General features: G+C 35.7%; 2 protein-coding genes across 2 annotated transcripts; both read left to right on the plus strand.

Annotated features, from left to right (window-relative positions):
* The first annotated feature begins 936 nt into the window (after positions 1–936).
* LOC140882868 (geranylgeranyl pyrophosphate synthase, chloroplastic-like) lies at positions 937–2,194 on the plus strand. Its single transcript, XM_073289097.1, has one exon. The coding sequence runs from the start codon at positions 993–995 to the stop codon at positions 2,100–2,102; it is 1,110 nt and encodes a 369-aa protein (XP_073145198.1). The 5' UTR covers positions 937–992; the 3' UTR covers positions 2,103–2,194.
* Positions 2,195–8,012: 5,818 nt separating this feature from the next.
* Positions 8,013–9,192, plus strand: LOC140882486 (allene oxide cyclase, chloroplastic-like). The gene is made up of 3 exons (XM_073288526.1): positions 8,013–8,323; positions 8,415–8,542; positions 8,634–9,192. Exons 1-3 carry the CDS (start codon positions 8,095–8,097, stop codon positions 9,033–9,035), a joined length of 759 nt encoding a protein of 252 aa, XP_073144627.1. The 5' UTR covers positions 8,013–8,094; the 3' UTR covers positions 9,036–9,192.
* Positions 9,193–12,492: the final 3,300 nt, after the last annotated feature.

The raw sequence follows: 12,492 nt of genomic DNA on the forward strand, positions 1-12,492 counted from the left end.
CTCTTGCTGCGAGGATTCCAAAACCGTGCTCATAATTTTATTAGGATTGACGGATCTTGCACAATCAAAGTTTGAAGATGAAGATTCAAGGAAAAATGGAAGATCTCGAGTTCTTACTCTGAATTGGAATGTAAATCGGATACAAAAGAGAGATTATACACGTACAAAGCCAATACAAGACATGTGTCCTCCACTAATCCAAGAAATTGCATTTTGGCCCCTCAAAACTTCACTATTTGCAATTCAGTGCTTATGAAATCTTTTAATTCAATTTTAATCCTAAATAATTTAAGAATAGTAAAATTTAAATTCAAACTCCAAAATTCTCAAATTAAATATACTCGAATTAAAATTAAATAATCTCGGGCCTTACGGTATTATATCAAGCATTGACGCGCATGGAACTATATCATAAAGAACAGAAGCTAGATAATTAAGTATCTACCTTCCTAGCTAGCTAGCAATTATATAAATTAGGAAAAATTGATTTTTTGTCCCGTATGTTTGTCACTTTGCGATTTTTGTTCAGATTTCAGTTTTAGTCTTCACTTGGAGCAAAGAAAGTCAGTCCACCAGCTTGGCCACGAGGAATAATGGAAATTTTGACAGCAGGGTAAAAATCAGAACATGCAAGACTAAAACTGAAATATAAAAACATAGAGGACCTAAATCGCAAAGTAACAAAAGGACCAAAATGCAGTTTTTCCTATAAATTAATATATTTTGATTTTGGTACACTACCTTTTTGTTTTCGACTATTTTGATTCAATTTATGATATGACATCGGAAAAAAATACTGATATGACAAACTCACACGTCAACAATCAAACCAAAATCACAAGAAAACGAATTAGTTAACGTGGAAAAAAAATAAATTTCCCTCTATATATATATATATACATAAACATTAATATCATTGAAGAAAGCACGCCAAGAACACGAATATTTAGTCAGCGGTGAAATCCCAAGAAATTTAGCACAATACATATATAATGAGTCTTGTGAATCGTGCGATAAGTACATGGGCACAATTGAAACCTTGCAATTACAACGTTACAAATCAAAACAACAAATCAAGAATCTGCTCAATACCCTTTGTCTTTTCTCATCCCATCCGCCCAAAACCCGCAGCTTTTTCTTCTTCTTCTTCTTCTTCTTTTTTTTTTTCTTCTTCTTCTTCTTCTTCTTCCTACATCCTCCACGCCTTTGATTTCGAATCCTACATGCTCGAAAAGGCGAATCAGGTGAACAAGGCGTTGGAGCAGTCGATATCACTCGAAGAGCCATCGAAGATCCGCGACTCCATCACTTACTCTCTTCTAGCAGGTGGCAAAAGGATCAGGCCCATGCTTTGCCTCGCCGCATGCGACCTCGTAGGCGGTGACGAATCGACGGCCATGCCAGCCGCCTGCGCCGCGGAGATGATCCACACCATGTCTTTGATGCACGACGACTTGCCATGCATAGACAACAGCGACATGCGACGTGGGAATCCCGCCAACCACAAGAGATGGGGGGAGCCCGCGGCCCTTTTGGCCGGCGACGCGCTTCTGGCCTTTGCGTTCGAGCATGTCTCCGCCGCCGCCGCCGCGAAAAGGGCTCCGGCGGAAAGAGTCATTAGAGTGATCCGTGAACTGGGTCGCTCCGGCGGGTGCCAAGGAATCCCGGCTGGGCAGATGGCGGACCTGGATTCGGAGGGGATGAGTCGGGAAATAGGATCCGTACAACAGCTGGAATACATTCATACGCGTAAAACTGGAGCTCTGCTGGAGGCTTCGGTGGTTTCAGGCGCCATTTTAGGAGGCGGGAGTGATGAAGAAATCGAGAAACTGAGGGAGTTTGGGAGGCGTATCGGGCTGCTGTTTCAAGTGGTTGATGATATTCTTGATGTCACGAAATCTTCGGAGGAATTGGGGAAGAGTGCGGCTACGGATTTGGTGCTGGATAAAAGCACTTATCCGAAGATGATGGGGATCGAAAAATCGAGGGAATTGGCTCAGAAATTGAACGGGGAAGCCAAGGAACTGCTTGCTGGGTTTCATCCGGAGAAGACTCTTGTATTGGTTGCTTTGACTGATTATATTACTAACCGGAGTAATTGATAATGTTTGCACATGTAAGTAATTTGGAGATGAACGGTATCATGGATATTTATTATCGTTCTGAAAAATAATATATTTGATATGAAAAGTGATATTTTGTCATGAGTAATTATGCTTTCAAATATGCGATTCGTTTCGTAAAATTTATTCGTGAGACAGTTTCACAGGATCGAGTTTTTGTGTAGCCGAAAATCGAATGTTTGTCTTGTATCTGTTGATTTTTGAAGTCTTAATTTCTTTTACCATTTAGATTTTGCTGATATATACTTATAATTTAAATTGCTAATATATATTGTACGTGCTACGTTGCAAAACGGAGAGATATATTGTCAAAAACACAAAGATAAACGTTACTCAATTAACTAAATAAAATAGAATCTCAAAATCACAATAAGCGAGTATATAAAATCAAAATTGATATTTTCCAAAAGCAATAATATTCATTAGTGTTAGGTTGCAGTAAAAGGGAAACAAATCATGAAAAACTTTAATTGAGAGTAATTAAAATGGTGACATAGAAGGCAGATTTTTATTGGCATTTGACAAGCAAATCACTCCGTGGTCCATGGTGAACTACTAGCGATCCTGGAATATTACAGTGGGAGTTTGTGCAGATGAAATCACTCCGAAGTTATGAAAAGAACTTTAGTGATGTCCAGTTAGCGACAAACTCTTTGTTGGCAGTGCAAGCAGTCACAGACCCACAAAAGGATCTGAGATACAGTGGAGTTTGTGCAGATGAAATTAGAAAAAACCTTCATCATGAACCTGAAATTTCAGATTTTATTCATGTAAAGCGTTTGACCAATACTGTGGCCCCCAATACTGTGGCCCATAGTATTGATTGTTTTGCTTCTTCCTCACATTCACCTTTTATTTGAGTGAACGATGAGTTTTTTCTCGTGTCTAGTTGATTTTGTAACGAAAGATTATCATTAAAAAAATTTACAAGTTCTCTAAAAAAACGGTGACAATAAAACTGAAAATTAATAATAATAATAATAATAATAATAATAATAATAATAATAATAATAATAATAATAATAATAGAGTGAATGTATTTTGATAGCATTTCCTCAATAGTTCAATAAAGATTATCAAGGGTGTTTATGTATGTCAATTTTATACAAGAAAAAGCAATGTACTGAATTCTGAAATGACATACAATACTAACTTACATATATATATATACATGCCGCTTTGGTAATGAACAGAGCAAGTTTAATTAAGATTTAGTTATGAACATGATCATACGATGATGTGGAAAAATAACATATCTTGACGATACACAATATGTTTGATGTAAATGATTAGTTGAAGTATACAATGATTGTAGAATATTTAATGTAAAATAATGTATAAATGATTGTCCGTAAAACTAACTCTCCTTAATCGTATATGAATTATTTGAAATATATTAGAGAATATTAGTTTTTTTAAAAAAAATAACTTGATCAAAATCATTTTGCTAACTATGTATGATCTTCATATATTTAGTGCTTCGTGATCGCGACTCACTTTAGTGCTTCATATTATTTTTTGTTACATGTACATGATTATTTGGTTTAAAGTTTTTTAAAAATAGTATTTTAGTAGTATTTGAGCTTATTTTATCCTAATTTTTGTTTATAAAATATATAAAAAATTAGATTTGATATTTTGATTTTATATATATATATACATATACATGTATATATATATTATCGTTTAGATTTTAAACTTTGGTACACATCCCTTTTAGATTGGATATAATTTGACAAGACTTGTCCATGCATCCTAGTACCTTGTCATGTGCTTATGACAATTGAGTTGGTCGATGCTCACATCTGACACTGTGCTAAGAACCTCATGTGAGTCGGTTTTCTCGCATGAAAAAAAAAAGAGTTAATTGGTTTTCAGTCCCTAAATTCAAAAGCAAATTAAGAATCAGTCCCTTGTCAGAAAAAATTTGTTTGCACTCCCTGACCCCACATTATTTTACTCGGATAAAATTAAGTACAAAACATTGAAAATATGGTACAAATACAAGATATTTGAGCACTAATTGTTCAAGATCGAGTACAAAAAATACAATTTTGAGTATAAAATCTAAACATATTTATTAACGTGAACTTGCAACATGTGTTTGAGTACTCAAAAATCATATATTTGTACCAGATCTAACACATTGGGTACTCAAAAATCACATATGCGTACCATATTTTCAATGTTTTGTACCGATTTTCATCCAAATAAGATAAATGTGTTATTAATATCAATATTTTTTAGTACTCGAAAATTATATATTTATACTAGATCTAACACATTTGATACTCAAATATCATGTATTTGTACCATATTTTTCATGTTTTGTACCGAATTTTATCCGAAACAAAACATGTGGGCCCAGGGAGTTTAAACAAAGTTTTTTTTCTGACAGGGACTAATCATTAATTTTTGTTTAGATTTGGGGACTGAATTATAATTAACCGAAAAAAAAACATGTTATGTGCAAACATCGATAAAATTCTATCTACCGAACATTTTTTGGCTTTAAAGAAGGGAAGGTCCATCATAATAACTAGTGCATCGGCACTCGTGTTGATTGTTGAGTGTTTATAAAGTTTTTAAATTATTTTTATTTATATTTTTAATTAAATACAATATCATCATTGTCAAAACTGATTGATAGTAGTATAAAATTGGAAGGTCAAATTCAATGTCTAATTAGTTCAATTTAAGCCCAAAACTTTAATTAGTTTCGAAATGAACCTGGAACCAAGAAAATAATGTTAGACGCTTAAGTCAGAATCGAAAAATAAATAAGTGGAGAGGAGATCTTGGACACCCCTAAAAAATGAACCTAATGAGTTCCAAATGAAACGAGCAAACTCGATATTTATAGAAAAAAAATGTAGGAGATCACGCATATTCCATAAGAGACCACGTGTATGCAACTCGCGCTATTCATTCGGATCTCGCCCTCCTAGGGAGATTCAAAATGTGACCTCGCCCTTGAGGCGGACTCACCCACATCGTGTAGTCTCTACCCCAGCTACTCTCATCATTATCCTCAACTCTTCGAATCATCCCTACCTCCTCACCTTCCAGCCTCCTATGCTCCCCAACTCATAGACGACCTTTTATGAGATCCTTAGCACCTACTCGCCTTCGAAACTCTCAAACTCATCCCTAACTATTTAGCTACCTCTTAGCTCATCTTCACCCTTTTCACCTCTCTTGGCTACAATTGGTATAACTCTAACATGCCTCGTCTCTACCAACTATCCTCATGGACCGATCTTACCATTTTGAACTGGACCCAAGTCTTGTCCTTTAGTCATGGACGTCAATTGGGCTTAAACATGTGATGCCTATTTGTGGGGTCTCATTAATGACTGATCATGTTGTAATTTGAAATGATAGAAAATGAAAATGGGAAAAAAAAAAACAAAAACAAAAACAAATAGACCTCAAATTTGTCTCTATTAATTAATAGATTAAGCGCTGGAATCTTCAAAAATATTTTCTGTCTTTGCAAATTAACAGATGTATTGCATCAATTTATTATTATCATTTTTTTAAAAAAGACCATCATATATTGCATGATTGTTCTATAAATTTATAATATCGAAATTGAAAATTTTGTGTATCCTCCAAAATTTCCGTAAATATTAATTAACATACATTATGAAAATATAAAGTTATAAACCCATATAATAAGCAGTAAATAAATTTTGTAATAATACACACCATTCTTAATATATGTATCACTATTTTATTTATAAACAAAAAATATATATATGAGATTCCCTATAAAATACAAGATTTATATCTATTATAGATAACTTGTTGGAAGGACAAAAAACTCCATTGCTCAATGGCACGATAAAGTATATTTATAAAGTGGAAATTAGTCGTTTTAATTCCGTTCAATTTTGAATTTTGGTCTATTAAATTACTAAAGTTGGTCTTATGAATATTTTTACATATATAAACTTTACATTTTTTGTTATTATAATATAATTGTTAATCTGATATCGAAAAATATTGACATAATATAAAAAAAAATTGTTGACTTTGCGAATCGAATCGATAAAGTTATAGAAGATCGAATCGCAAAGCGACAAACATACAAAATCATACCTATTAATTTTTGAGATTATATTTTTCCGTCGTTTTATTTATTATAATTGAGTTAGATGTTATTTCTATAAGTCCAATATGTGTGTTCTAAACTAGTTTATCAACATAGAAAAGAGAGGTATATAATTAATATTCTCAGAATTTCTCTTCATTGTTTAGTTGAATTTCTCTTCATTGTTCATTCTATTATTTTGTAAATTAATATTGTAAAGAATTAGTTTTTTTTTTTTTTTGTTGAAGTAAAGTAGTAGTAAAGAATTAGTTTAATGAGTGCACCACAATTAGGGTCTCGAATAAGATTGTAATTTGTATGGATTGGAATCTCATTGGGTTAGTCCACTGGGCCCTGAGAGATTAGTCCGTGTGGTTGGATAGTGGAACCATAGTCTGTTATCAATGGGCCAATTTGGCAATAAAAAAGGTAGGCCCAATGTGGATTCAACGACAATAATGGGCTTATGGAGCCGTAGTTGGGTTTGGCCGGTGGCCGGTACCTTAGACCAAGGTCCAGGACCCACGTGCGTTTTAGGAAGGACGGAACTATGACTTTGAATTCAGAAAAGCATAATCACCACGGACTTATATTTAATTGGTGCATATATTTAAAAAAATGATCATAAGTTGTTTTTCAATATAATTTTGAAAACAAAGTATGTATTTTAATTTTCTAAAAACATTTATAAATGTTACTTTAATTTAACCATACCGATTGATTTTTAATTATTATAATTTGTTTTTCCTATGCAAATACGTACTTCAAGGATGAATCCAATAAAATACAACGAGCAACTGTGGTGCAATGAGTCAAGTTACTTGTAGCAACACGGTCAAAACTCAATCCGAGTTTGATTTGATCTAACACGATTATTTTTAGGGTTGAGTTCGAGTAGCTTGGATATTTATTCGATGACTAATTTTAAATTCACAACGATGTAAATGTTGGAGTGGGCAATATCATATACAAATCCAGACGATACATACAACTCATTATTATAGTCAATTATATATATGCAGCATATATATATATATATATATATACATATATATACTCAATATTAAATTTTTTTTGGAAGTTATTTAATAATAAATAATTTATGTACATACTACTCGAGGATGCTCTTGTTAGGCATATGAAGCGAGAGTCAAACACCGTCCACAAGAAGCCCCACATCCAACCACGCATTTCACACCAAATGCTCTTATAATACTCGGCTCTTTCTATGCTTTGCAGCATTTACCGTTCATGGGCTCGAACCCCACCCATCCCATGAACGATTGGGTGAATCAGCGCCCACAGGGGCATAGGCGAGTTGGTAAGGCCTGAGGTGACGTGGGAAGAAATTCCCCAGCGTTGCGGGTTCGATCCTCGTGTGGAGCATATTCCTCATTGAAATATTTGGGGGTATGCTCTGGGGGTTGGACCATGTTGTTCCCTCAGGTCTCTGCCTACTCATGCAAATCCCTCGATTTAACTCCCACATAAGCCAATGAGCCTCTGACTCATATGAGATGGGGTCTCCTTCGGGGTCAACCCTTTTTATATTGGGTGAATCAGCATCTACCGTTCATGGGGCTCGAACCCCACGCTACAACATCTATCGTTCATGGGGTCGGACCCCACACGTCTCATAAACGATCGGGTGAATCAGAGAAAAAGCCATAATACTCTCTTTTGCAATAAAAATAGAATACTATATAGAATTAAATTATTAATTTGACCACGTTCCAATAATATAAAATATGATAGATGTGTAATTATATTTTTCTATATATAATACACGTGGTTGCATCAATAGATCAATAATCAAGCTCACATACGAATCTTGAATAATTTTTCACCACTTTCTCCGATCCAACTGAACTAGTAATGGCTGCTTCATCGGCTTCCGCCGTTCTCAAGGCCAACCTCCTTCCATCTTCCACCAAGCTTCCGCCGGCCGCCGCCGCCGCGGGTTCCTCACTCCAAAAGCTCCTCTCATTCAGCCCATCTAACACGAATTCCTCAATCATCCCCAAGAAACTCGCAAGAGCTTCCACCAGAAGATCCTTATCATGCAAGATCCACACCGAGAGCCACCCCAAAGATTCAAGATCCGGTAACTACATGATGTCTTTTAATTTGTAGCTGAAAAAGAAAATGGCAAATTTTACTGTGTAATTAACTTTCTGGGTTTGATTTCGTTGCAGTTTCGGGTAAAGTTCAAGAACTGAAAGTGTACGAGATCAACGAGCGGGACCGTGGCAGCCCAGCTGTTCTTCGCCTGAGCGGAAAGCCTGTAACTGCTCTCGGCGATCTCGTCCCTTTCAGCAACAAGGTGAATCAAAAAGTCAAATGATTCAAATCTGCAATTTCCAAAATCAAATCAAAAACCCATCTGAAATAACTGAATAATTTCTTCGATTCAGGTTTACACAGGGGACCTGAAGAAGCGCGCCGGGATAACGGCCGGAATCTGCGTGCTGATCAAGAACGAGCCGGAGAAGAACGGCGTTCGTTTCGAAGCAATCTACAGTTTCTACTTCGGAGATTACGGACACATAGCTGTGCAAGGACCGTACTTGACCTACGAGGACTCGTACCTCGCCGTGACCGGCGGCTCCGGCGTGTTCGAGGGGGTGTACGGACAGGTGAAGCTCCAACAGCTCGTCTATCCTTTCAAGCTGTTCTACACTTTCCAGCTGAAGGGCATACCCGATCTCCCCGCGGAGCTGTTGGGGAAGGCGGTGCCGCCGTCGCCGGAAGTGGAACCCACCGCCGCTGCTAAAGCTTGCGAGCCGGGCTCCACTCTTCCGAATTTCAGTGATTAGAGGGGAGTGTCAGAGTTTAGGGCGTGTTTGGCTGTGGAATAAACTTTTCTTTTTTTGCCTACCAAATTGATTGTTTGTTGAGTGATTATGATAATTATTTAAATTAGTAGGGGTGTAATATGCTTTCTAATATAATATAATAATTTTTAATTATTAATTGTTGAAAATATATTTTTACATTTGAAAAAATACCAACAATGAATGAAGTGTGTTCCGCACTTTAAATGGAAAAGGTGTGTGAAAAGGACATATCGCACTACTTATTGTTTTTTTACTTAATATTTTTTTTATCAATCGACAATCATAATAACATTTTTTTTTTTCATGACATGAATAAATGCTGCGTAATGGACTTAAGAAAATTTTTTAAGTGATTTTTTTTCCCAATATCCGTGGAATCATGTAGTTTCACTTCCATTTAACCCTCTTTAGTTTTATTTTTCTAATAAAAACTAAATTTCATAATTATTTTATTATATAATTTTTTACCAATTTGTTTAATTGTCCCAGTTGGGATTTGGTTTGGGCTCATTTAAAACGATGATTAATTTTTCTACGACTTTCAGCGAATTGCTAATTACAAAAAGTTGTATCACTTGATATTATAGAATGAATCTTTATTCCTTAAGTACGTATATTGAATTAATAGACGATCTCACGTATATATACACGTCGGATAAATCGATCTGATCCATATTTGCAATGTAAAAAAATATTTTGATATAAAAAATATGTTTTTAATGAGTCGGGTCGAATATTCATCTCACCAAATTAATCCGTAAGATGATCCAATAAAAATTTGGTTATAAGAATCCCTGGTTCACGTGACGAACCTCGAAGAGAAATGTACGTTTGAACCATTGCCATCATTAGATGCACATATTCGGATATTTGGGCCGGGTCAACATGACCAAACCCAATGTGATTTTTTATTTTATACACAAAGATGGAAATAATAATAATAATAATATATATATATATATATATATATATTTATAAAACTTTGAATTTAGCAATTTGGTCGGCCCAACCATAAAACCCAAAGTAGAAAAAAAGAAAGACAAATGGTAAAGCAAAATATTTTATGCCTCACAACATCGGCCTAACGTGTTTCTTGCCCATAGGTGGTTCATGACTTGTTTTAATTTTGTTTTCAGTTTTCTTCTATTGTGATATCCAATGAATGAACTCATCACCTGTGTAGATCTAATTGGAGTCCATAGCTAAGAAACAAGGCCCGGACCCAAGTCTAAATGTTTAGATTGGCCCATGGAAGTAGGTGGTTGAGGTAGGGATGGCAACGGGGCGGGGCGGGGACGGGTTTGCCATCCCCATCCCCATCCCCGTCCCCGAATTAAAAACTCATCCCCGTCCCCATCCCCGGTTCTACATATTCGGGGAATCCCCGTCCCCGAACCCGTGGGGACTAATTTGAATAGCCTATACACTATTTCCTACCTTTAAGGGAGTAATTTGAATGCTAAAATGTTTATGCTCCTAGTTTTATTTGTGAGAGAGTTGTGAAAAAGTTGAGAAATGAAATGAAGGGAAATAGAAGTGGAATTGTGAATGAAAAAGGAGTCGTAATTGGGCATAAAAATATGAATTACTCCTTATTTTTGAATTCTTATCCTTCATTTGTAGCCATGAGTCAGGCCTTACATTATAAGCTGAATAAGTCCTAATGACCGAGTCTCAGTTGCCCAATATACTAGTGGAGAAGAGTTGCGAGAATTTAGCCTATGGACTGTTGATTGATGCTGTTAATGATTATGAATTTTGATCTAAACACGCACACACTATTATTCGTTGCATTTACCTATTTATGAGTGTTTTTGATTTATATCCTATTTTTGATCCTATTGCTACCTTGAAAAGACCTCATGATCTATGAATGTTTGAATTGAATTCGGATGAAGGTGTTTTGAAACGTTAGTTGCGGAGATTGTGAGTTTATGCGGTTATTTTGTTCTGGCTGAAACTTTCAAGTGTTAGTAGGTTGGATATGATTGGAATTGATATTTTTTTTGAAATAATTGATGAGGCCATTGTTCCATATTATTTTTTGGCTATTTTTGTTGGTTGTTGGGTAGTAGTAGTTTTTGAAGTAATTTGGAATTTAATAATTTTGCTCGGGACTAGCAAAAGTCTAAGTTTGGGGGTATTTGATAAGTGTATTTTATACACTTAATTTATATATAATTTTAATTGTTAATTGATTGTTTCGAGCAGATTTATGTTGTGTTGTGTTGTTTTTGTGCTTGCAGAGAATTATTGAATTATTGTGAAAAAGAGAAGAAAAATGATTTAAAGAGAAAATGGAGAAAAGGAATTAAAGGATAAAAGAAAAGAAAGAAGAAAGAAAAGAAGAAGAAAAGAAAAGGAACGCACAGAGATAGGAATAGTGTTGGGCTTTCTTTAATGGGCCAATCTTTAACGCTTCTTGTTAGCGCTTCTTCAAGAGCTAACGCGCAATGCTATGTTTCTGGGAGAATTGAGATTTCGAGTTGAAAGCGCGCCCGCGCCGTCTATTGAGCGTCCGCCCCGTTGCTGGATTGGAAAGTTTTATTAAATCGGGCAATTAATTCTTGGGCTTGATTTTGTGGGCTTTTGCTGAGCAATATAAAATGAATTGAATCAGACAAATTGGAAAGAGGAGCCGCCACAATATTTTACACAGAAATCAGAGGGTTTGATAGTGTGATTTTCCTGAGGATTTTTCTGGAGCTTAACTGAAGAACAAAGACGGAGTTTGATAGTTCGGACACGGCATCGACGACGGATTTGTTTCTTTTATCTTTTATTTATTTAATTCTGAACATGTTTGGATTTATGATTTATTGTTTTTAGAATATTATTATGAACTAATTTTTATAGTCTAGAGGTCGGATGGAACTTGGTGTAGACACTTTCATGAATTTTTGATTTTATTGAATTGAGTTTCTTCTAAATTAATTGCAGTGTTGCAATCCATGGAGACTAGTATTAGGCAGTTGGCGAACGCACTGAAGGACAACAATCGCGGCCAGTTCCCTAGCAATACTGAAGTGAATCCCAAGGAGCAGTGCAATGCCATCGAAGTGCGGAGTGCCAAAGACGTTGGAGTTCAAATTCCTACTGTTGCGGATAAGAAACTTGAGGAAAAAGTTGAGGAGAAAGAGAAGGAGCTTGAATCTGAGCCAAAACCGATGTATAAGCCTTCACTTCCATACCCGCAAAGGTTCAAGAAGAAAGCATTGGACGAGCAATTTTCCAAGTTCTTGGAGATTTTTAAGAAGATTCACATCAACATTCCCTTTGCTGAAGCTTTGGAGCAAATGCCGAATTATGCGAAGTTCATCAAGGAGGTGATGTCCAAGAAGAGGAGGCTGCTAGAGAACGAGGTAGTAAATTTAACGGAAGAGTGCAGTGCGGTGCTCGAAAAGAAGATGCCACAAAAGCTTAAGGATCCAGGGAG

Source organism: Henckelia pumila, chromosome 2, assembly GCF_033568475.1.
Source record: "Henckelia pumila isolate YLH828 chromosome 2, ASM3356847v2, whole genome shotgun sequence".
Lineage (NCBI taxonomy): Eukaryota > Viridiplantae > Streptophyta > Magnoliopsida > Lamiales > Gesneriaceae > Henckelia > Henckelia pumila.